The sequence below is a fragment of the Protopterus annectens genome, chromosome 7.part0, assembly GCF_019279795.1.
Source record: "Protopterus annectens isolate FY-2018-M chromosome 7.part0, PAN1.0, whole genome shotgun sequence".
In the NCBI taxonomy this organism is placed as follows: Eukaryota; Metazoa; Chordata; order Ceratodontiformes; family Protopteridae; genus Protopterus; species Protopterus annectens.
In genome coordinates this window covers 303,491,155-303,518,090 of record NC_056739.1, presented here as the reverse complement: position 1 = coordinate 303,518,090, position 26,936 = coordinate 303,491,155, and the positions used below count along the sequence as shown (strand labels likewise).

The window sequence follows — 26,936 nt, the reverse complement described above, 5'->3', positions numbered from 1 at the left end:
AGTGAGGTATAGCTGAATCAGGAGAGAGAATTCTGAGGACTATAGCTGGATCTGGAGAGAGAATCCAGAGCAGTATAGCTGGATCAGGAGAGAGAAGTGTCAGCAGTCCAGTTACCTGGAGTGGGAATAGAATCCGCAGCCTTCTGCTCTTCTAACTTCAGAGTTGAGTGTGCTACCTGTTGTGCCACTGACACTGCTCCCTAACTGAGCTACAATGCACCTGCTCCTTAGTACTCTAATATTTAAAATCTTACTCCTCTGTTAACTGTCCAGCTTTAAATAAAACTACTTCCTGTTAGAAAGCCCAACTGCTACTTGCATAGCAATCAAGATAATTCCCTTATCCTGATCAGACCAAAATTCAAAGCTGCCAGAAGTGAAAGACCCCTCCCTCAATCCAGGCCATGCTGTATGGTGCCACATCCCAAACAAAGTGAGAAACAGACTGTGCAGGCCTTCAAAACTGCACTAAATTGACATTTGGTTAATGAATCTAAATGCATATGCTTTCAAGACCAATGCCAAGTCAGTGCAATTCTTCAATGGTATAACTTTACAAGGTTTTTAATAGTAGTTTTTTTTAATATTACAATTGGTCACTACAGCTCCGCAATTGTTAAGCTGTCCATAAGTATTTCAGAACTGTGTTTTGTACTAAATATACTGTGTATAAAACAGCATTTTATAATGATGCACAATACCCTGTCCTCACAAGATGTATTCCTGTATTTTGTGGCATTGCATACTATATTTTCTCTACTCTTACTTGCTTTGCCAACTTGTATTTCTGTAATTCTGGCATTCAATATATTTGCACGCATCTTCTTTTTCATAGTCTCTGTGTTATTTTGCTGGTCCTTTTAGATAGTCTGATCATGATTGAAAAGGGTCAATAGATCAGCTGACTTAACAGATTAACAAATGGTAAACGAATAAAAAAGAAAAATATGTAAATAAGTTGGGCCATTTCCTCCTACCGTCTATGCAGGCAGCCCTTAATGGTCTGGGAAATGGAATTGCAGCTAGATTTTATCTGTAAGGTGGCCAACATTTCCTTAAGCTCAAAACATGCATGTGTACTGCTTGAGTTAGACCCACTGTCAACAACTGATAGTGGGAGCTGGATCCATATGTTTCTAAGTTTCTTGGAGATGGGATGCCTCCGTCATAATTCTGTTCATCTCAGAAAAGATTCTTCAAGTGCATTCAACATATACTTGCAGGGATGCCTGCAGTATGCCTTTCTTCCCTTATCTCTGTTTTCAAGTGTACTGCAGAAAGTAATGGCAGACAAAGCCTGGGGTCTGATGATCACCCATCACTAGCCCGGTTTTCCTTCATTTTCCATGCTGATCCTTGCAACTGAGGAAAGGCCGGTTCTTTTCCTTCAATTCTACATGATGCTAACCCAGGAAGGAGGGACACAGGATATTAGTTTGCTGGTTGGATGTCCTTCAAGAATGCAACTGCAGTCATAACATATGGGTTGTCCTGCCTCAGGCAGCCCTCGGTCGGCCGGATTCCAAAGTCTGGATCCGGCGTCGGCTGGTGTCACCTCCTCTCCGACGTCAGAACGGCTGGAGTATAAAGGCATCGGCCGACGCCATCTTCTTCAGTCTTTCTTGCCGCGCGGTGCCCGAAGCAGAAGCAGTTCGCAAGTGCCGGTTGGTCAGCTCCTGTGTTTTCAGTACCGAAGTCATCTAAAAGCTAAGTACCCCATTGGGGAACATTTTTTCTTGCCTCAGCCGATGTCAGAACAAATTGAGAAAGTTAATAATTGTTTGTCTTGTGGTAAACAAATGCCTCATAAGGACTTCCATTCTTATTGCCTCCCTTGCCTGGGCCCAGACCACGACGTCTCAGCCTGTGCTTGCTTTAATAAGTGCACTCTTAGGCGCCGGGCAGAATTTGCCGAAGACTTTTTCGGCGAATCTTTCGCTTATATCATGCCGTCGGAACAACCGACAACTCAATCTACCAAAAAACGAAAGGACCGGGACCGACATCCTCGGCCCGCGTCCTCCACCGATACTCCTCCTAAACCCTCCGCGAGTGCTTCGGTCCCTTCGGAAGCGGTAATTCAACCGCTCCAGGCCGACGACACAGCGTTAACACGTCCTTCAGTCTCGGAGTCTACACCGGTGCCGGTTGTTGATTTTCCTCCAGAAACCGAAGTTCTGGATCTACCCGACACCATTCCTGTGGACAAGGTTACTCCTGCACGTGAGGCAGCTAGGCCTCCTGTATCCATGTCCATCAAGGCCTTTGCACGTGCTAAGGCCGCCAGCCAGGCCAAGGCCCATCCTAAACCTACTGCCCAGGCCCCTTCTTCTGATAAACAGATCATGTCTCTTGCTGCAGATCTTATTTCTCTTATCAGGGGGTCTCACCCTCATCCAGACAGAGGTTCTCAGCCACCTGCAGAGAAAAGGCCCAGACCTGAGCAGGCCGACAACCTCTCTTCAGATGAAGCCTCTGGGGATTCTGAACATTCAGATACCCAAGAAGAATCCTTCCAGGCCTATGAGGACTCTGATGCTGAGGAATCAATTCCCTCTGCCTCTCCTCCAGAGGATTTTTCGTTCGGTGAAGTCCTACACTCTATGAGGGAGCATTTTAAATGGCAGGGTCAGGAATTCTCTGATTCCAGGAAAAGACTACGTACCTTCCTCAAGCTTGCCCCAGCACAGACCTTTAGCTATTCCTCCAGTTATGGATGTCCTGGATGATGTTTTCTCCGACTCCAGTGCTAACCCTGATTCTCTCCCTCCTGCTCCTGTCAAGCCAGACAGATATTATAGGGTCCCTGACACCCACAAACATCTCTTTAAGGCCCATTCTGTAGATCTAGAAACTATTTCACAGGGCCCCAAGGGAGTGGCTACTTCCACAGCCAAGAATCCACTGCCAGCGGATAGGGGCGCTATGTCCCTGGAGAGATGGGGTAAAAAAGTTTATACCTCTACCACCCTGGCCATGAGGTCACTTAACTGCCTTTTTCATATTTCAGTACCAGGAATTTTTACTGGATGATTTACAGAAAAAGCTAGCCTCTCCTGAGCCTATTGATAGAAAGGCATTGCAGGATCTAGTACATAACATTCAGCAGGTTAGCAATCATTCTCTTCAGTGTGGTTATGATGCATTGGAGGCTTCATGTAGGGCAGCTATGACTGGAACTGTTATACGTAGACATGCTTGGTTAAAAGAACAGCCACTGCCAGACCATGTTAAAGTAAAGTTACTTGATGCACCTCTGGAAAAACAGAAGCTTTTTGGTGCTATTGCACAAGATGTGTTGAAGTCCATTGAGGAAAAAGCTAAATCAGTACAGACAGTCAAAGATTTCCTCCAGGTTCAGCCACCCAGATTCAGCAGGAATTGGCCATCAAAGAACTGGTCCTTTCCAGACACTGACAAGTTTCAAAGGGGAAAAAACAGGCATGCCCGAGGTAGAGGGCAATACCAAGGCTCCTACAGGGGCCGCCAATGGCAACCACCAAATCAAAGAAGTGGCGCAGGCAGTCCAGCTGCACCACAAGGACAACCACAATGACTTGACTTTCATACCGCCTACAAAGGTTCAAAGAGAAGCACCTTTGGGCGGAAAATTATCCTTATTCTCAAAAAACTGGCATATCTTAACCAAGGACGAATGGATTCTGGATTTAATAGACAAAGGTTACAGATTCCACTTCCATACTTTACCAATAAGACAAGGCATGCCAAACCTGCCACTTCATCAAAGGGCAGAGGCACTCATTCAAGTTTCAAAGCTGTTAAATATAAAAGCAATAGAAAAGGTCCCTCCACAGGAACAAGGCCAGGGATTTTATTCAAGACTGTTGCTTGTTCCAAGAAAGGAAAACAAATGGAGGCCTATACTGGACTTGTCTACTCTAAATACTAATCTCATTGTGCCAAAGTTCAAAATGCTGATGTTGCAGCAACTCCTTCCCATGCTGGGCAAGGGGTCTTGGCTGGTCATTCTGGACCTCAAGGAGGCATACCTGCATGTCCCAATCAGACAAAGCTGCAGAAGATACCTCAGCTTTCTTGCAGGGACAGAGCATTATCAATTCTCAGCATTGTCGTTTGGCTTATCTACTGCACCCAGAGTGTTCACGAAATGCCTGGCATCAGTAGTGGCACACTGCAGACTCCAGGGGATTCAAATATACCCCTACCTGGACGACTGCCTCATACAAGCAGACAACAAACAAACCTTGATAGCAAACTTGGACTATGTCATTCAATTACTACAGGCCTTGGGATACACAGTCAACATTCAGAAATCAAGACTTCTGCCATCCCAACAGATTATGTTCCTAGGAACCAAACTGGACACAAACACACAAATGGCTTATCTCACAGAGGAAAAACAACAGCAGTTACCAGAGTACTTCAAAGGCCTAGCAAAGCTCTCCCAAGTCAGTTAAACAAAGGCATGTCTTTCAACAAACCTCAAGCAGGTCAAATGATTACAACAGACTCCTCAGACCAGGGATGGGGGGGGGCGCACATGGAGGGCAGATGCATTCAAGGTCAATGGACACCAAGGGAAAGGCATCTGCACATAAACCAAAAAGAGATGTTGGCAGTGATACATGCAATCGAGTCTTTCGAAAAATCACTTCAACAAGGACATTTGCTAATAAGGACAGACAACACCACTGTTATGTGGTATATAAACAAGCAGGGAGGCACTCATTCTTATCCCCTCTGCAGACTTAACAATGATTCTCCGGGAAAAATCCCCAAGTCTGAAGATACATCTGCAATCCCAGTTTGTGCCAGGCAAGGACAATGTACTGGCGGACAAGATGAGCAGAAATTTCTTGGATCCACATGAATGGATGCTGCATCCTCACATTTTCTCACAAATAACAAGGACATGGGGAAGACCGGACATAGATCTGTTTGCTTCTCACATGAATCATCACCTGGAAAAGTTCTGTACAAGGACCCACCATCCTCTAGCCTGGAAAACGGATGCTCTCTCCTTCAGCTGGAATTCCCTAACAATTTATGCATTCCCTCCTCTACCACTGCTGACCAAAGCAGAACAACCAACAGGCATTTTGATAGCTCCAGACTGGCCAAGGCAGCACTGGTACCCATTGCTGTTGAGCACAACTCGGACCAAACCGTGGCCTCTGCCCCTATGGCCTCTGCTTCTAACACAACACAATTACAGGACTGTTCATCAAAACCTGAAAACATTGCATCTGACAGCCTGGAGGTTACCATAACTCCTTCCGATATCTCTCTTTCCAAAAAAGTTCAAGAGATCTTACTGGAAGCACGCAGACCTTCCACCAAAAAAACCTATTCAGCCAAGTGGAAGAGATTCATCATCTGGAATGCTAACAGGGGTCAGGATACAACAGTACTGAGTATACCTCAGATATTGGAATACTTGGCAGAAATGTTTCATACTGGTCTCTCATTCTTCCATAAAGATTCATGCCTCGGCAATCTCAGCAAAATACAATTGTGATCCACCTGTGTTTTCACATCCTTTGCTAAGACAGTTCCTAAGAGGGATAAAGAATATCAAACCTCCCAGGAAACTGCCAGTACCTGCATGGGACCTCAATTTTGTCTTGGAAAAATTAACTCTTCCTCCCTTTGAACCAGCAGCAACTTCAGAAATGCAATTTCTCTCATGGAAAACAGTTTTCCTATTGGCAATCACATCAGCAAGAAGAGTCTCGGAGATACAGGCACTCATGGCAGTACCTCCTTTTCTCATTTTTCATCAGGACAGAGTCTCTCTAAGAACCAATCCTTCATTCATGCCAAAAGTAATTTCCAGGGTGTCTCTAAATCAAGCCATTCACCTGCCTACTTTCTTCCCCAATCCTCAAAACAGGGGGGAAGCACTGCTGCATCCTTTGGACATACACAGACAACTACGCTACTACCTGGACAGAATTAAGGCCACCAGAAAGTCTGACCAACTGCTTGTAGCCTATGCTGCTGGAGTACAAGGAAAAGCAATCACCAAACAAACAATTTCCAAATGGATTGGACACCATCAGATTCTGCTATTCTTTTCATGGAAAAAGTGTGCCAGCCAATATTAGGCCACACTCCACCAGAGCTATAGCCACATCCACAGCTTTCCTAAGAGGAGTGGCTACAAAGGACATTCTAGAGGCTGCTACATGGAGCTCCGTGAATACATTTACCATGCACTACAACCTGCCTTTATACTCCAGATCCCGAGCAGGCTTTGTTTTGGCAGTCCTGCAGGGCATTTTAGCTACACCATCACTTTCTTAGTTCCAACCACCCCCAGCTTGGCTATGGTATTCAACCCATATGTTATGACTGCAGTTGCATTCTTGAAGGACATAGTACAGTTTTTTACCTACCATAAATGTAGATGTCCGATAGATATGCAACTGCAGTCGGATTTCCCCACCCTCCTACCCCCTCTGCAACCTTCTTTATGGGTCCACTCCCCCTATTCCTATTAGCTGGGGGTATCTCCTATGGTGCATCTGTTTATTACTGTTGTGCATGTCTGGAATTGTTTTTCCATTCACCAAATTTAGCCTTCCTAGGAGGGCACCTGGCATCTGGGGCAAGAAACACTGAAGAAGATGGTGTCGGCCGATGCCTTTATACTCCAGTCATTCTGATGTCGGAGAGGAGGCGACACCAGCCGACGCCGGACCCAGACTTTGGAATCCGGCCGACCGAGGGCTGCCTGAGGCAGGACAACCCATATGTTATGACTGCAGTTGCATATCTATCGGACATCTACATTTATGGTAGGTACAAAACTGTACTTTTCTCTTGGTCCGGTGTGTTGAAAGACAGGCTGTCAGAGGAGGATAGCAACATCTTGCAGGAAGGTAGAAGACTTTGTACAAGAAAGTCTTGTTTGGCTAAGTGGAGGTGGTTGTCTGTGTTGTGCATTTATAGGAGCATATGACTGATGCAGCGCTCAGACCCTCAAGATCTGCAGTGTCTAGCAGAACATTCCCTTTCAGGGGTCTGTCAATACCCATCAATCAAGGAAGTGAATCTGTTCTTTACAGTGCTGTGTCTCCCCTGCAGCCACCATTTTCAGCCCATGGCATAATAAAGCAGTTCATAAAGGAATTATTTAATATAAAACCACCCAGTTAACCCCTCTTTGGGGCTGGAATTTTGTATTCTGGAAGCTGACACTGGCTTTCTTTCAAGTCCAGTGTACCTGTGCCTTTCGTCCCTGCTCTGGATAATCCTCTTCTTGGTCATAACTTTAGCCAGGAGTATGTCAGGGCTGCAAACTGTCATCTGCTTGTACAGCCTTCCTTAAGTAAGATCAACTTAAGGACGATTGCTTTATGTTCAAGATGGCATCTGGCCTTGCACTTTACCTGGCTTTCCAAATGCATACATTTTTCTGTAACCATTAATGTTATGGTGAGACTTCCAGTACCTGCTGGACATCCACCAGCAGCTCAGATACTGCATAAACTACATTGCTTAAACTAGTCTGACATTTTCTTTATGCAAACCAAAGAAGTTAAGAGTCTCCCAGCAGTCCATTTCCAAGAAGATAGCAAGATTTATTGTGTTTTGAGTCCAGCAGAGTGCTAGGGATGCTAGTTGGGGTACACCCACTACAGAAGTGCAGGGCATAACTAATGCTCTTTTCAGAAGTATGTCAGTCTAGTGCATTTGTGTGACAGTCACATTAGTTTGTGTACATCTTCCCTAAATATTACAACCTGGGCATCTAGTCTAAGAGCAGAACGAGCTTTATCACTACTGTACTACAAGGCATTTAATCTCTTCATAGGATTCATTTTATTGGTCTGGTACTTTCCTGTTAGATAAGGAGTACTGCAGTGGTGATACCTACAATGAGCATTATACAGTTGTGGGTGCAGTTCACCAAAATAGTATACATCTAAGTATGAGACCACTGCTGTAGCATACCATGCACCTTCCTTCCTTGTGCATCCATTGTTGTTGTGGTCATTCAGGTACCAGGGTAATTGGACTCTGTGAGTAGTTACTGAACACCTTTAGTCATGCAGTTTTCATTTTTAAGCAGTCACATTGGTAATGTCTTGACTTGCACTCAAAACCAAGTAGTTATGTTAGGGCAAAGGTCCTTGTACACTTGCATACAAAAGATGGGGCTGTCTGCAGCCTCAGTGAGAACACACATTTTAAGTTTCTTTCTGCCATTAAGAATTGAGTAATAGTGTGTGCTTCTCTTTTTGTATGTACCATATAGTGATCTGAAATTGTACAAGGAGGAGGAAAGTAGGAGGAGCTACACACCTGGGAGACATCCATAAAGGCTGTAAACGTCAGACCAGAAAATCGCATGTTTGTCTTTAGGATGTCCCACAGATAAGTGTTGATGTTCTTCGTCTCACATTGCTGCAGTCATAACCTGTGGGTAGTCCGCTGTCCTTGGTCGGCACGAATACCAAAGTGTTAGGCTGGCGTCGGTCATGGTCGCTCAGAGCTGACGTCAGTACGCAGTAGTACTTAAGCACATGACCGACGCCATATCCTCAGTCTTTCTTACCGCGTGGTCCGAAGCAGAAGCAACGTTTGCAAGTGCCGTTCGGCGTTCTGAAATTTTCGTTTTTCGAGTTTCAGACCGAAGACCAAGTTGGGCTAAGTACCCCGTTGGGGAATATTTTTGTCTTTTCTTGCCTCAGTTAATCCGGATGTCAGAAAAAGTTAATAATTGTATTTCTTGTGGGAAACAGATACCTCATAGGGACTATCACTCTCTCTGTATTCCTTGCTTGGGGCCTGAGCACGACGTAGTCGGGTGTCGCTTTTGCACTAGATTTAATAAGCGCACCATAAAACGCAGATTAGACTGTGCTAGGCTTGTTTTCGGTAAGCGGTGTAACTACAACATGCCGTCGGATCCTCCGACGCCCGCTACCGCGAAAAAGCGAAAAGATAAATCTTTAAAGTCTAAACCGGATGAGTCGTCCGTTGCGGACGCCAGTTCTATGGAATCTACGGTTGAATCTGTGGATCCAGCCGAGGTCTCGGCTGAATCCCAGGGGGAACCTTTACTTTTACAGGAGTTGGCCTCTCAGGAGTCAGGTCAGGCCGAGGGGGCTTCTCAAGTTTCTGTGGTTCCATCCTTACAAAAGGTTATTAGGCCTTCTACTTCTGTCACTAAAGGCCCTGCTAAGGCTAGACCTGGTCTTTCTGGTACAGGCCATAGCCCTAGTTCTTCAGGCTCTGTTCCTAAAAAACATATGTTGAAAATGGCAGAGGATTTGATTACTTTGATCAGGGGTTCTATGCCCCCTCCAGAGAAGAGGCCTAGGGTGGAGACAGATTTAGAGGGATTGGAGCATTCCTCAGATTACTCTCGAGTCCTCAGCTGAGGATATCCAGGATTTTCCTCCCTATTCTGATTCAGATGCAGAAGATTCTTGTCCTTCTGCTTCTCCTCCAGAGGATTTTTCCTTTTCCGAAACCTTGCACTCCATGAGGGAGCATTTCAAGTGGGAAGGTCAGGATTTTTCAGATTCTCGTAAGAGGCTTAGGGAATTTTTGTTTTTGCCACAACATAGACCTTTGGCTATTCCCCCTGTTTTAGATGTTGTTCAGGATGTTTTTTCTGAAGCTTCCCTTAATCTGGATTCTTTACCCCCTGCCCCTGTCAAGCCAGACAGGTATTACAGAGTTCCAGAGGCACATAAATATTTGTATAAGAGTCCTAGAGCTGACCCGGAAACTATTGTTCAAGGGCCTAAGGGTGTCAGGGCTTCTGTAGTTAAGAATCCAGTTCCTCTGGATAAAGATGCTAGAGCTTTGGATAGGTGGGGTAAAAAAGTGTATACCTCCTCCACGTTAGCTATGAGGGCTTTAAATTGCCAGTTTCATATGCTGAAGTATCAGAACTTTCTGTTAGGCCAGTTGAAATCTAAGGTAGATGCTTTATCTGAGGGTATAGAGTGTAAGGAATTGTAGGACTTAGTTCATGCTTCAGATCAAGTTGGTAAGCATTCCTTGCAGTGTGGCTTCGATGCTCTTCAGGCTTCTTCCAGGGTGGCTGCTACTGGTTCAGTTATTCGTAGACACGCCTGGCTTAAGGATCAAAATTTGTCAGAGCATGTTAAAGCTCGTATTTTGGATGCTCCTCTTCAATCTGAAGTTCTTTTTGGTTCTCCTGTGGAGTCAGTTTTGAAAAAGATGGAAGACCAAGCTAAGTCTATGCAGACGGTTAAGGAATTTTTGCAAGTGCAGCCCCCTAAGTTTAGTAGGAATTGGCCTGCAAGAGGATGGTCTTACCCTTCTTCAGATTTTCAGTCTAAGGGCAGGTCTAGACGTGGTAGGGGCAGGGCTCACGCTCAGGGTTCTTTCAGACCTAGGACTTGGAGTTCTCCTGCACAATCTTCTGGTGAGGGCAGGGGTCAGCCTTTTCGTAAACAGACCCAATGACCTGTATCTCCAGCTGCCAGATTCTTCCCGTCTGGCAGCTCCTCTAGGAGGAAAGTTGGCACTTTTCAAACAAAATTGGCATTTGGTCACCCAGGACAAATGGGTGTTGGACATAATAAATCAAGGCTACAAGTTTTACTTTCACACTTTTCCTCCTTTCAAAGGCATGCCAGATGTACCTCCTCAGCAAAGGCTAGAGGCTCACGAACAAATTTCTTTGCTTTTGCAGATGGGGGCAATCCAGGTGGTACCCCCGTCAGAAGTAGGCCAAGGGTTTTATTCTCGCCTGTTCCTTGTGCCAAAGAAAGGAGACACTTGGAGGCCAATTCTGGATTTGTCCATTCTCAATACATACCTAGACATTCCAAAGTTCAAGATGTTAACTTTACAGCAACTTCTGTCTCTGCTAGGCAAAGATCACTGGATGGTAACTCTGGATCTCAAAGAGGCTTATCTTCACATTCCTATCAGGCCCAGCTGCAGGAGATTCCTGCGTTTTCAGGCTGGTACTTCTCATTATCAGTTCTCTGCATTGCCCTTTGGCTTATCTACTGCGCCCAGGGTGTTCACAAAGGTTCTGGCTCCTGTAATAGCTTTCTTAAGACTGAAAGGAATACAAATTTATCCTTATCTGGACGATTGCCTGATTCTTGCTCAAGACAAAGACAAGTTACTTCAACATCTACAGTATGTAATGGCAGTTTTAAGGTGCCTAGGGTATTCTGTGAACGAAACAAAGTCCAGTCTAGTACCCTCTCAAGACATGTGCTTTCTGGGTGTGAGACTGAATACAGCCTCTCAGATGGCTTTTTTGACTCCGGACAAACAAAGAAATCTTCACCTATACTTCCAGCAATTATCAGTACTGTCCAGGCTGACTGCAAGGACAGTCCTTCAAGCCTTGGGGTTCACGGCATCTTGCATTCTGATACTTCCCAATGCCAAACTGCATATGAGGAAGCTACAATGGTATCTCAAAAGTGTATGGACTCAACACTGCCACGATTTGCACACTGTCATTCAGATAATACCTTGCATCCAGAAGGAATTCTTGTGGTGGGCTCAGGAATGTCACCTAAACAAGGGACTCTCTCTGTGACCCGACCAGAGGCGAGTCAGATCTTAACGACGGATGCCTCCGACCTGGCTTGGGGAGCACACTTCAATGGGAAATGGATTCAAGATACGTGGCCTCCCAGACTACAACATTTGCATATCAACATGAAGGAGATGTTAGCAGTCCAATTTGCCCTGATGGCCTTCAAGGACCTACTTCAACCAGGACAGGTGTTGATTCGAACAGACAACACAACAGTCATGTGGTACATCAACAAGCAGGGGGGAACCCATTCTTACCCTCTTTGCAGACAAGCTATGGTATTGTGGGAGAATGCTCTGAGTTTGCACATCACTCTTCAAGCACGGTTTCTGCCAGGAGCACAGAACTCCTTAGCAGATGTATTGAGCAGACAAATTGTGGATCCCCACGAATGGAAATTGGATCCTCACGTATTCCAACAGTTGACAGTGGCTTGGGGAACTCCAGACATAGATCTGTTCGCTTCTCCACTAAATTTTCAGCTGCCAAAATTTTGCACAAAGATGTTTCATCCAAAAGCTTGGAAAGTGGATGCTCTATCCTTCAGTTGGAACAACCTTCATGCCTATGCTTTCCCTCCTCTGCCTCTCCTTCCCAGGGTACTCTTGAAGGTCAGGCAGGACAAGCCTTGTATGATTCTAATAGCACCAGATTGGCCACGACAGCACTGGTATCCTCTGCTGAGGAGTTTAGTTCAGGAGCCTCCTTGGCCTTTGCCACCGATTCCTCACCTGTTGTCACAGTCAAACAATCATTTTCTCAATGTCAGGGTACAGTCCCTGCATCTAACAGCCTGGCGTATTCTGTTTTAGACCCTGGGGGGTCTCAGCTTCCTCAACAGGTTTTGAATGTCATTTTGGAAGCCAGACGGCCTAGTACTAGAAAAGTTTATGCTGATAAATGGAGGAGATTTTTTCTTTGGAGCACAGCAAAGGGCTTTGATGTTTCAGTGCCTAATTTGAGTTTTACACTACAGTACCTTACTGAATTACTAGACAAGGGTTTGTCTTTCTCCTCCGTGAAAGTTCATGCTGCAGCCATTTCTGCTCACTATGATTGTGACCCTCCTTTATTTTCTCACCCTTTGTTTAAACAATTTCTTAGAGGGGCAAAAAACATAAGACCCCCACGTAGAGCTCCTACTCCTTCCTGGGATCTCAATTTTGTGTTGGAAAAGCTTACTTTACCTCCTTTTGAACCTGCAGCTACGTCTGAGTTGAAGTTTTTGTCTTGGAAGACTGCTTTTTGTTGGCCATTTCGCCTGCTAGGAGGGTATCTGAATTACAGGCTCTCATGGCAGTTGAACCCTTCCTGATATTCCATAAGGATAGGGTGTCCTTGCGTACTAACCCTACTTTTATGCCTAAAGTTATTTCTAATGTGGCCTTAAACCAGTCTATTCATTTGCCTACTTTTTATGCTGATCCCCAAAATAAAGGGGAAAAAGTTTTGCATTCTTTGGATATTCACAGGCAGTTACGCTATTATTTGAGCAGAACTAAAGAGTTCAGGCAGACTCAACAGTTATTTATTTCTTTTGCTTTGGGTTCACAAGGGAAAGCTGTTTCAAAGCAAACTATTTCTAAGTGGATTGGCCATTGTATTGCTTTTTGTTATTCTCATCATGGAAAGGATGTTCCTGCTGGGATCAGACCTCATTCCACTAGGGCTACTGCCACATCTACTGCCTTTTTAAGGGGGGTAGCTACTAAGGATATTTTGGAGGCAGCTACTTGGAGTTCAGTTCATACTTTTACTAAACATTACCATCTCCCTCTTTATTCCAAGTCTAGGGCTGGGTTTGCCACTGCAGTCTTACAGGGCATGTTAGCAGCTCCTAATGCTTTTTAGTTTGCCAGCCTCCCTTTACCTTTGCTTTGGGATTCTACCCACAGGTTATGACTGCAGCAATGTGAGACGAAGAACATAGTACAGTTTTGTACCTACCATAAATGTAGATGTTCGAGGATCCACATTGCTGCAGTCCAATTTTCCCTCCCTCCTTCCCCCCTATAGTTTGGGGTTGCTGTGTTTCTTTTGGGATAATTATTATTTTCTCTATGTTGGTTGTTTGGTATTTTGTATTTTGGCTATGGCCTTTCCTTTTTAGGCCTTCTGACATCTGGGGCAAGAAAGACTGAGGATATGGCGTCGGTCATGTGCTTAAGTACTACTGTGTACTGACGTCAGCTCTGAGCGACCATGACCGACGCCAGCCTAACACTTTGTATTTGTGCCGACCGAGGACAGCGGACTACCCACAGGTTATGACTGCAGCAATGTGGATCCTCGAACATCTACATTTATGGTAGGTACAAAACTATGCTGATGATTCTACACTCATCTGCTCAGCATCTTCCACTTCAGAACTAATCTCGCTTAACCAAAATGTCTTTAATACTGTGGAAACATGGTTCTCCAGTCGTCTCCTCTTACTAAATGCCAAAAAACTAAACTTCTTCTCTTTACCCCCACTTCCAGGACCTCCCCCTTAAACTTTAATATCTCCTCTAACAGTGCTACTGTCATCTCACCTGACGCTACAACTAAACTGTTAGGTATTACCATTGATAATAATCTCTCTTTTGACCAACATATTAACAATTCCATAAAACTAGTCAACAGAAAAATAGGATCTTTGTATCGAATTAGACCATTTCTTACACCATCTACTAGAACTAAGATTGCTCTTTCCCATCTTATTTCTACTCTTCTTTATGCCTCACCCATCTTTACCAACCTCAAGAAAAACAACCTTAACAAATTAGCTAGCTGCTACAATAGCATTGCTCGCTTCGCTACTGGTAACCCCTATAGAACCCATCATTGTCTTAACTTGAAACAACTAGGCTGGCTTGAAATTCAAAACTATCTTACTATCCATCAACTCATTCTGGCCCATAAAATACTGTACCAACCAAATAACACTCCTGTACTCTCCCAACTCATAATCCCTTATAGCAATCTTAACTCTCTCCGCTCTTAGAGTAAACTATTGACTACTTCTAAAAAATCTAATAATACTGCTGGTAACTCCCTATTCACCAATTCTGTTGGTACTAAATGGAATTTGTTACCTACTAGCATAACAATGATTTCTTCTCTGCCCCTTTTCAAGCAAAACATTAAACGACACTTCCAAAACCACTGGCTTTGTTCCTGTAGTAAACCTGATTAACCTTGCACTATTACTTCTTATCTCAAACCATCTCTCTTATTCTTCTTTTACTCTTTTCTCCTCCCATTTTTTCTCTTCTCCCTTTTCATCCACACCATGCTTTTTTCCCTGTTAACTTTCTTAACCTGCTTTCTCCACCTCTTATCCCTTTCTCCCTACCCCACTCTTATTGTTCCACTTTCATTACTTATTATCTTTGTATCCTGATCTCTAAGTATTTTTAATTCCTGTATGATGTTGTTTTAAATTTCTCCGTGTGTGGTAGTAAGTAATTAATTTTATACTAACTTGTTAGAAGATTTTTGAATTTTTTTGCTGTTTTTACTAACCTTTTCCTAAATGGCTTATTATCATCTATGTTGATTTTTATGTATGTATACATTTTTTCCTTCTGTGGAGCTTTTCTCCTCGGGCCTCTACTGAAAATGGAAATATATCCAGCTAGACTAGCCCGGTCAACAAATGTAAAATAAATGTAAAATAAAAACTGTACTTTTTACTGAACCATCTACTGTATGGTGAGTGACTTAAACTACTGTACTTCATTTGTACCAGATGCTTATGAGTCTTTAAAATTCATTAAAGAAAAGGACTGGAATTTTATGGGTGCGGAAATGAGATTTCTTCCTCCATAGTGCAGCTATGGCAGGAATTGGAGAAATTAGCTGATACATTGCTTGTCCCCAAAAATGCATCCCCCAAGAACAGTTTTCTTCTGGCATTCAGCAACTGTTTCCAGCTTGGGTCCCACTAGAATGTTGGCTCAGAGGTTGAGGTCCTTATTGCTTTGAGAGCAGTTCTGGGCTGGTGGTCTACAAGAATCCTGATTTCTACCTTGGCTATTCTTGGAAAGAAGTGGATCAGAATGATGCTTTTGTACTAATTTACTAGTGCTAGAGAAATTTTAAATGTATGGAAAATGGAAGTCATTGCTTACAGCTGTTGACTGGTATTCTGTTCTCCTACTCGATTCCATCATACCTTTGCCAGATGTTAACCCTATCAGAAAATACTGGCAAGGAAGGAACTGCAAAGGAAGGTAGTCTATTGGAATAGCGACAACTCCAATATTATTCTGAACTATTTTTAGTTCGTAAGAAGACAAGGGACATCAGGTGCATCCTTGACTTGGACAGCCTCATCACATTCAGTTAAGAATTCTCCTTGTATGGTCACCCTGCTTTTATACCTGCAGTGTGTAAAAGGTACTTTCATGCTTATAAAGATGGCAAAGCAGGCACGAATTCCTACTCTTCTAGATGAGTCAATCTCTCCCCTCTATAGCCTTAACGTTGCTCTAAAGGTGTTTACAATGTGTCTGCAGTTGTGGATGTCTAAGGCTGTAGAGCTCTGACATGTGCCCCTCTTTGGATGAACTACAGCAAGGACAGTCTCAGATGGCACGAGTGCTTGCTTTACATCTTTCTTTAGCAGTCACTGAATTTGCACAGTCTCATCTCACTGTTTCTAAGCTCCGAGTTTCTTGCGTAGTTGTCTTGTTACTGGGATACACTAGGCATTTTACTCCTTATGCAACTTTAACACCATGTCAGAGGTCCAAACTGTGCTTTTCAACCCAGACAAGCCTGTATGTGCCTCATGTCTATACTTGACAGCAGCATTAGATGTAATGATGCTTCATTCCATTTACTACATGAGGGTCTTAGAGTCTAAATTAAAAGTAAAAAAAAAAAGAATCCCTTGGAAACTCTAGTCATGGTTTCCCACGCTGGATCAAAGTGTCTGAATTGGAAGACCTTTCCCATTTTCCCATGAATTTTCTAGATGGAAGAGGCTACTGTCTGGGATGTTGCCCGCAAGATGCTAACTGTTGCAAAAGTATAGAAATTCTAGTACAGGATGAGGTACTTGCTGCAGCACTAGATGGTGCTGCTGAAGCAGTTTGGGGTCCCCTATTGCATTCCCTGTATCACTTGGAATGTTATGTTATCCTCACTGGAAATATTTGGTCATTTTATGTCAGGGATATGAGAAAAGGAAGGCATGAATGATGTAATTCCAGTCTTTCTTTAATTCACTTATGTTGTTGACTCAAAAAGTGTGTGTGTGTGTGTGTGTGTGTGTGTGTGTGTGTGTGTGTGTGTATGTGTGTGTGTGTGTGTATATATATATATATATATATATATATATATATATATATATATATATATATATATGTGTGTGTGTGTGTATATATATATATATATATAAATAACCACTTTATCAAATAACTAATGATAAAAAAAAGAATATTTAAAATACAGTCCATCGCAACTCCAGAACTGGCTTTAACATGAGTCCAAAAGGGAAGAACATTTGCATCTCCCAGTAACCAAGCTTCCACCCAACTTTAACATGGGTCCGGATGTGGGGCAGGACTGCAGTACATTTGATTGGACGTGCTTTTTCAACTTTGCATGGTGTAGAGGGGGTCCAGATGTGGGACAGTACTGCAGTACATTTGATTGGACATGCTTCTTCAACTTTGTATGGTGCAGAGGGGTGGAGGGCTGATTGTGACTCTCATGACCAGAGGGTAGATTAGCTGTTTAGGCTCTGGAGGAGCTGGGAGTGATTAGCTTGCACTGGCATTCCCTACCCATGTGCAGGGAAGGACTGGCTTGGGGGTACTTTCCCAGGCGTATGTCTGTAATTGAACCACTGATAGTGGCTAGGGTCACATGGGCATGCTGCTTGTAAAGGGATGGGAGAATAGCTTTGGTTATGCTGTATGTAGAGACATGGACAGATGCACCCTATGCACACTGCATATCTCCCCTTGAACAATGTGGATATGCATCGGGCAGGTAATGAGTAAAAAATACTGCAAAAAAGTTGATAGATGCCTTAATAATGGCCTCTTGTCTGTATCTCACTCTGTGTGACAAATGGGCTGGTAATGGCACTCCACCCTGCAGGGAATGAGCAGGTCACAGGGGCTGATTGTCTAGCATTGGAAATTCAAAAAAAAAAGGTCCTTCTGTGCAGACTGATTACTAAACTGCTTAGAATATTTGGGAGTAGCCTTGAGCAAACCATGGTCTTAGTTAGTAGACTTCCTAAAATTATTTCATATGTCATCTACGGTACTATTTTACTCCTACAGGAGGTATACTTGCAAGGTGTAAAGTTTGTGTTTGGTTGAAGATGATTACCCCCACCCCCTCTTTATTTTTCTAGCTTGCTATAAGTAAGCAGAGGGTATCTCTTCAAAGTGTTTTTATAGTAGTTGTCAGCTTTACAGTGATATGGCCCCCCTTCTGTGTTTGTCAATATGTAGGACTATTGAAAGAATACTCCTGCTGCTGCAGTATCGAAGCTTTTATGCAGTGCCACTGAAGTTGGTTTTCAGTCAGCACAACTCTCATTTATCCGTTTACATTGTAGTTAATATTACCAAATTGAGTAGAGTATGTAGTCCCTCAGACCACCTTTTCATTAGTTAATTTTTTTCTTTCTCTTTCTTTACTAGTTTCCATCTGTGCTAAATAGCATGCACTTCACAGTTCCGAGTTCCGACTGCCCTTCCACGCCAGGACCTCTGTCGCCAGATCCTCAGAAGACGTAGTGGAGTAAGAGATCGCTACAGTTATGAAAAATAAAGAGGAGACTAGATCAGTACTGACAACTATCTTTACGTACATTTTTGTATTCTACAGCACTTGATGTTTGAAGAGGATTGTGCCACTGGCCTGTCCTGTACTGCTGCTCTTTGCCTGTCTGTTTTGATAAGTTCTTGAATCATTGTGAAATGCCTTAGCGAACTCACTGGTTGGCGAGTTGATTTACTTCAGCAAACTGTACCAAACCTAGCTATGAGTTGGGAGCCATTGATGTTTTGTTCTTATTGTCAACAATGCAGTATTCATTGCACTTGGATACAAAGAAAAGATGCAAGAGACATTCGTGCTTTTTATTTTTTTTAAATACTCATTTTTTCTTCTAATCCTGTATGTAGATCCTGACAGAATGTTACTATAGCATTTTAAGAGATACAGCTAAGCAATATTTTTATAAAGCAGTAAACGATTACTGTTGGTGGTATTTTGTCTTACATTATCGGACTCGTTTTCTTCTGCACTGACAATTTACAAAGAGTTGCAGTACCTGGGAATATTGCTTTCTGGCTGCGTGCTTGCTTTTGCATTCCTTATTCCACCTCAGAAAATACCTGAATATGCAGCAAGTAACAACGGTACTGTGACTGTTCAGCATTTGTCACTTTGAAACTAGAACCCTGACAACAGCTGTTTGTGGCTGATGTGATTTTGCCATTTGATTGCTGCTTCTCATGCACCACTACCTTGATGCAATGAGCAATGTCCATTCCAGTCGCCATTCTGTTACACAGAAGCATGACAAAGAATCGCTTAACATTTAAAAGTCAGTCTGAACTTTGAAAGTAAAATCCATATTTTCTTGATAGCTAGGGACAAAGGTTTTATCACTGCAAGTTTACATAGCAAGTTCAATTAGTTGCAGGTTAGTGGCAGAGAAATCATGTTAGCACACGTGTACTAGCAGTTAATACCTAATCACCTGTAATTCCTGAGCTGGGTTAATTGGACTTCAGGTGTGTTAAAACTGAAATGGCACTTGCCTTTCTGGAAGGAACACATTTCCCCCCTCCGCCAGTGCTGTTTGGAATGTCCTGGAAGTAGGCCTCTGCCATACTACTCAGAGGATTAGTACAGCTTTGATGGGTCTGTTGGGAGGATGAGACTGGAGAATTTAAGAAGGAAACTTATTGAAGAGATTGCTTTTTAGAGGTTCATAGGTAAATAATAGGATAGCTAGCTGCCCTTGTGGCCATTTTAAGCTTAGCCACTTTCCCTTTTTGGGCTCAAAATAGTCTATCCCATTTGGTTAAAGCTTGGCGTTGCACATCCCATAGGGTGATATTGAAGTGTATTAACCCACCAGTTAGTATGCAGGAATGGGCGTGGCCTGTTTGATAAGGTGGTGGGCAGAGTTTCAATATGTAAATACACCATGATTGACATGGAATCCATGCACACAACAAGCTCCATCCTCGTCAAAATTATTACTTTCTCCATTTTTAGGGGGGCAACCCCCCTGAACCCTCCCTGTGGGGGTGCTGCCCCCCCCTGCTGAACAAGTGTTGTGCAACGGTGCTGGTACTGCATATCATTTCAGCCATTAATAACAGTATCATTTAGAGAAACAGTATTGTGGTGTGAACTCTGCCCGATTGACTGACTGAAATGTGATGTACAACAGGCATTTTAGTTTTATGCCCCTAGTAAAACATTTCTTTTTTGGCAGTGAATATCTACAATAAAACATTGGGTTGCTTTCAGCACAGATGCTGAATATTAATTACATTGCAATGTGTCAGGTGGGGTTTGGGCGAGGCTTGCTACTGCGCATCCGGTGGGTTAATACACTTCAATATCACCTCCCATAGTTGATAATTATATGTTACCCTATTAAGAATAATTGGGGATCATAGTATACATAATTTGGGGGGACCCATGCATGGGATAAAGAATTTGGGAGCTGCCTCTGTCACTTAGTGATACGGGGGTGGGGGGAGACTACTGGGGTAAACTTGGTTTCCTGTCCCTAGATCTTTTGTCATCTTTCTAATCAGAAATTCCGGACAAATAGCCAGTCTTCACTTGAAATGTTTATTTAAAGAAAATTTCAAATGAGAGTAAGAGAAAGCCATATGATGAGTTTTCCTTTCTTAATTATCTATTTATTACATCTGTATGTACTGTAACACATAAAAGTTGTCTTACAAAATTGTGTTCAGATACATACAGTAAGCAAACATTACTGCAAAAATGCACCAACTCACTTGTGTGGTCAATGTGTCAAAGGGATTGAACTGAAAAAAAGTGGGACTAGGGGCAACAACTGACAAAGCTGACTTTCAAACTAAAATAAAAAAGAAATTGCAGGGGAGCAAGCCTTCCACATCCTTGCAACTCTCAGTACACTGACTTCAAGGTTGTGCAGCCTTAAGGGTAAAGAGAACCTTCATAAGTCCCACACTTCCAAAGAATCTCTGAAAATGCTGACTCTGCTTTGAGATAGTAGGGATTCACTTAAATGTTACCGACAAAGCCTGATGGTATCCACACTAAGGAAGTACATCTATCTTGTGTTAAAGTCATAATAATGATGAGTCTTACAGACAGTAATTTGGAGGAGTTTAAATACTTTGATATAAATTTTGCATATATAAAACACCTTCCAAACTGAAACGTTAAAGGTATTTTTTTGGGGCGGGGGGGTCAAAGCCCCCTCATACCTTCATATCACGTATCCTTCTCTATGACTAATAACTCAAAGGCCCTTTCACTTTAAAAGAAAAGAGAATTCCTTTCCAGTTGGTTATTCATTTTTGGTTCAGGGGAACCAAAATTTGAAATGAAGACCCCTTGTGAACTAAAGTAGTGTTCTTTAAGTACCGCTCCATGACTGACCAGCAAATAAGTATATAAACTCTAAAAACCATCAAGATCACAAGAGTTGAGCATTGAACAATTGAACCAATAAGGGTTACAAATAGTGGCTATGGAGCAATATTGTTGGGTATTTTCCAATCTGTTCCACTAAACAAGGTTAATTTAAGATTTTGCATTGTGTCAGTTTTAATTTTCATTGTTAAAAGCAGCTGTTCCATCATATTTATTTTTGCTGTTTACTGCTGTGTAGGTCCAAGTTAGTGGCTGTTTTTTTAGATGTAGCAGAATGTGTAGTAGCTTTTTAATTTTAGGGGGAAGGATGGAGTCCAACCAGCAACTGTAATGGTTCTTCTGAGCAAAAAATGAACAACTCTGGTATCACCAAAACTTGATGTTTTTCTGGAGAAAAAATGCACAAAAAAATATGTATTTAGCTCTGCCTCTTTACTTGCTGTCTGCAGTACCAAGGAAGAGTTTGTATTCATTTAAATATGTCGGTTCTTATAATATTGCAGGTGCTACTTTTATATTATGTTGATCTCATTGAATACATTTTCTTATAGAAACTGCAGGTGGAAATAGTCATAAGACCTGAAGTGTGGGTTAGTAACCAGCAGTAAAATGCAGTCAGTTTTATTTCATCTTTTACCTTACCAGTCCCTTCTCTGTGTGTGAGATTCATTTATTCCAGTTCCCTGTAGTATCTGTTACCATCGAGGGTTGGAGCAATCCCAGACAGGCATTTTCTTGAGAGGGGTACTTGCTTACTTTTTGATATCTTTCATCATATACAGATGTACTATCACAAGGGCAATGTGTTCAGAAGGATTTGTAAATGTAGTTAGGACGGCCTGTTACCAAAAGTGTTGTTATAATAGGAGATTTCAGTTAACTGTTCAGAAAACTGGAGCACCTATACCACCAAAGTTGGATATATCCAGAGATTCTTACAGCTAATAAATAAAAAAATTATTTGGAACAGATAGTTTACAAAGCAATAAGATGAAAACATATTCTTTAATTTGTTCTAACTCGTGTAACTGGTACATGTGCCACCTCTCTAGTTTCTCCATCCCTGGTTAAGTCTGGTCATAAACTTATCATAATTTTAGACTCTCTAAAACCTCTGCAGTCAGTAGTTCTGAATTCAGGAATTCTCAGACTCTATGGTGAGCTGTCCAGATTCACTTGTAATTTCATCAGACCCGACACCAAAATTGCTGGTATCTTTACAAGGGAGTTGTTCCCACATAGATAAGTGCCTAGACGTGGCCATCCTTTCTTTTGACAAATGTAATGGGAACTTTAAGAACAAACCATCCTAGTGGTCCACCATCTTAAATAAACTCTGTAACGAGAGGGAACTGTTAAATCTTAATTCCTCAAATTGAAGACTACATCAAGAATACAAGTAAGGGACTATAACCTGCTGTCAGGGCTAGTAAGTCAAATCACAAACATCATTTAGCTTCTGCAGCCAAGGAAAATTAATGTCACTAAAAGATGACTTATAGGAAACGAAGATTTAACATCCAGTGCTCTTAAACTTATCCAGAAATGGCACCACCCACTCAGATCCAGTAGGCATGGCAAATATACTTGCCAGGCAAATGCAGGAAACATTTTTCCCTCTGAAGCAATTGTCTTAGTTCTACAAATTCCCAAAACCCTTATACCACCTAGTATCACAAAGCAACATGTACTGACGTTGGTCTGTAAAATCTTAGATGTATTAAGTGCAATCCTGGTGACATGATCTGTGTAGTCTTTCAGTAAGAAACCAATTGGTGTATATGTGTCAGATTTTTATTCATTTTTACTACATTTCAGAATTAAGAGTACTAAGCATTTGTCCAATTAAAACCACTTTAGCTATCAGGTCTAGGAGACTATCTGATGCCGTCCCTGTGGGAGGAATAAAGATCCCTTGTTGGAGTTTTAGGTAATTTATTCGGTTAAGTAAAGTTGATGGATAAGTGTTCGTGTTCTAATAACACTCATCCGTTTACCTGCCTAACTGAAAAAAGTACCTGAAACTTCAACAAAGCGTCTTTATTTCTCATCTGGAAGGGCATCAGAGAGTCTCCTAGCTCTGCTAGCTAAACTGATTTTATCTGGACTAACCCTTTGTACTCTGTTTTTTCTTAGTCCTGCCACCCTCTGGGTCACAGGTGGGATACCAGACGTGACTTCATTTTTCTGTATTAGCTCAAATTTCAGAATTAAGCTATGTACAGACAATAGGTGTTTAGGAGAAAAAGTAGTAACAGCTGAGCATGTCAAGCATAAAAAGTTCAGTGTGGATCATCAACCTTTAAAGTAGTTAAAGTTGTAGTCAAGAAGGAACAAAAGACACAGAGACACACATACACACACACCTGTATGCTAGCGATTTTTGGATCCCCTGCCACACATTTAACTCTGTAGATAATGACAGCATGTTAAACAATCCACATCTAGTAACTAATAAAAGGATAAATTTATTCAACATCTGATTTTTAGGTAAGTCAAGTAATGGGGAGCAGTTGGAACTTAAGAGTTTGTGAACAAAAATTCATCAATGGTTTTAACAATAAATAAGGGTAAAACCACAGGTTAACAGGAAGAAAATGACGTGCCTTTTGTACTCTTCAGAAACAGGTTTCTAAGTGCTCCTGTTAGCCGTTATTTGATTTTTTAAGCACATTTTGTGTGACAGCTCCTCCCCTCCAAAAAAAAAAAAAAAAAAAAAAAAATCATCTTGAGGGTTCCAAGTGGTATTGTCCCTCACCATCCATCTCCATTATATGTTCAATCACATTTTTCCTCATTTTCCATTGTTTGTTTACCTCTCTGAATGTTTTCCTGTAAATATGCATGCTCTCGAGCTGGAGGGAGCGGAGGGTAGTTGAGTCATCACTCTCCCAGTCTGTGGAGCCTCCCATGGCTTCTGATGAAGCCTGCAATGCACCCTGTCATCCTCAGTTCACTTCCTGATCCAGAAAATGCACCCCCAACTGATGCGTCTTCCAGTTGGCTTGCCACAAGAAAGCCTTTCCATTATTGAAGTCTCAAATATCTGTAACTTGGTTTACTTTTTCTGCAACAAGTCCTTTTCTAAACAGGACAGCCTCTCATTAGTGTCTCCCAACTGCTGTTCTAATTGGGAGGCATTTAACTGCAATGAGAGAGGTATGGCAAATAGATGAAATTTCTTCTTTTAATTTTTGTTGCTTCAGTGTATTCCTCGCAATTAAATTATTGATCCATTCCAAGGAAGAGTGATGGGTGGCACCCACGCATCTGGCTTGAAACTTCTTGTCATCCTCTTTGGATCAAATGGAGTGGAGGGACTTTTAAATTCCCTCAGCCCTCTTGGAGTAATGTCCAGTTCTAAATATCTTTGTAAACTAAGAAGGTTGAAATGTACAGTGGTTTCTTTCAGCATCAAACATTCTGATTTCTCAGACAGTTGCAACATTTCAGGAGATGGAAAACTGGCGGCACACTTATCCACAGAATTGAACAACTGAACGAATTTATAGTTCTCCTATTCCTTCCTTCCTCTTGGAACTTCTCCCAGAGCTTGAGTAGCTCCTCACCACCATAAATATTACCTCCACAATCCAACACACACTCCACTGTTTGCACAACATAGTTTCCCATAGTCCTTTCTGTGGGGTCGGTAACATCCTCTCTAAAAATTCTCAGCAGGTGCAAAGAGGGATCACTGGCCATGAACAATGTGAAACAATGACACCAAGAGCAGGACATTAGAGTCTTTCCTGTTTGCTTTCTTTTTTTTTTTCATATCTCTTGATGGTTATTTCAGTTCAGGGTTGGAATCGCTTTTTTTTAACTGCAGATGTTCAACGTATTTTCTCTTGGATCCTTTGTGACAAATATTTTGAACAGTCATTCAGTAAAGCAGAGTCCATAGTTTTGAATTATCATTTTCCAGACATTAGTTTGAAATATTCACCAAATTATTCAGTTGGTAGGGTCATGGGACTTGCATATATTGAAGTGTGACAAAACTGTTGAAAAACTAATGCTGTGTATGCCACTGACTTAATCTGCAAAAGTGATCTCCTAACTTTGGTAGCTTTCAGCAATTCTGTGCAGAACGTGTATAGTAAACACTGTTCTGTAAAACAGTTCATAAATATATAATGCATTTATTTAGCCAGAAAAGGCACAAGTCTTTAAAATGAACATGTGCATTGAGGATGCGCTTATTCACAGTGAAGTTCATTATGTTTGAAAAAAAAAAATAGCCAACACAAAACGACAGTGGGCTCCCCTGACACCTAAAAATGTTGTAGGCTGCAGTAAATTGCAGCATTAAGAAATGTGCATTTCCCTTGTTTTCTTTGGGCAAGATTCAGATATGTTCCCCACATCCAACTGCAGTTAGTAGTGATTTGGTTTCCAAGCACTCAGATGCATGATTCAGGGAAAAAAAATATGCATATGCCGTAAAGTATGCTGTACAAGGAAGCAAGTATTTACAATGCAGGAGCACTGCATGTGGTTTATTACCTTACCACAATGAGCTTTGCAAGTGCCATACTGTAGGTAGGGGAGGAATAGAGTGTATTAACATCAAGATTTTCCAGTGGGAGAAACGTACCACTAGTAGGTTGAATAGCATCTTTGTCTTTGCAACTTGCAGTTTAGTAATTTTGTAGGCATGGGGGTGGTCCAGATGTTACTGAGGATATACAAAGTAGCAGTCTTTGTGCAATGAAGTATAGCAACACTGTAGTGCACTGTATACACTTAAGCTAAACCAAGTATAATATAGCAGTCTGTGCATTCTACAGTATAATTGGTGGTGTAGATGCTTGGGGGGGGGTACAGTGCTACAGAGGGTGCATGGCAGGATGTGTGACCTTCTAAGTCAGTTTTGCTGTAAGTTTTGGGGGGAGTATATAGTGCTGCCGAGGGTTTACCATCCACATTGGTGGTGCTGTTTATTATTCTGTGAGGGTTATGTATTCATACAGGGGTACACAGCAAAGCAACCTATGCCACCCTGCGGTTATCTAACATTACGAAAACCCAGAGATTAGTACAAAGGGTGAGAGAGCGCGCACTGTATAGTCACTTGGGTCCTTCCACTGCAGGAGTGCACAAGGTACTGTGGATCTTTGCTGCGGGAGTGCACAAGGTGCTGTGGCTCTTTGCTGCGGGAGTGCACAAGGTGCTGAGTGTCTTTGCTGCAGGATTGCACAAGCTGCTCTGGGTCTTTGCTGTGGGAGTGCACATGGTACCATAGGTTTTTGCTGCGGGAGTGTGCATGGTGCTGTGGGTCTTTGCTATGGGGAGTGCACATGGTGCTATGGGTCTTTGCTGCAGGAGTGCACATGGTGCTGTGAGTCTTTGCTGTATGAGTGCACAAGGTGCTGTGGATGTTTTAGTTATTACCTGAGGGTGCACAGAGGAGCACTACTGTCCTTATGAGTAGCACACAAAGCACTCTGGAGTTTATTTGTCCTAAAGGGCGCACATGTCATGAAAATGGCATACATACCTGCACAGATATATGTTGTAGGCCAGTAATGCTAGACTTGCATGCAAGGGCAGCACAATTCAGAAACTTGTTGTGGTGTGCTCATTATCCAGTCCTGTGCCTTAGTGTTGATTTGCTTCTCATCTATGCTTCAGACTTTGTGACTGGTGTCACAAAAGTGCAGAATCCTATCCAGTTGTAAGCCTTCATTAGGTTGTATTACTGTCCTTTTGCCCAATGCATGCATTGTTGAGTAGAGCTGTGTTGTGCAGCATGCATGTTAAAAGACATTGG

The 26,936-nt window shown here is 42.4% G+C and overlaps 1 protein-coding gene across 1 annotated transcript in view; it reads left to right on the top strand.

Annotated features, from left to right (window-relative positions):
• Positions 1 to 18,743, top strand: part of ELK4 (ETS transcription factor ELK4) — a 384,359-nt gene extending 365,616 nt beyond the window's left edge. Inside the window, exon 5 of the mRNA XM_044076824.1 lies at positions 18,184 to 18,743. Coding sequence (XP_043932759.1) covers positions 18,184 to 18,279 — 96 coding nt within the window. The 3' untranslated portion in view covers positions 18,280 to 18,743. The remainder of the gene's footprint in view (positions 1 to 18,183) is intronic.
• The last annotated feature ends 8,193 nt before the right edge of the window (positions 18,744 to 26,936 follow it).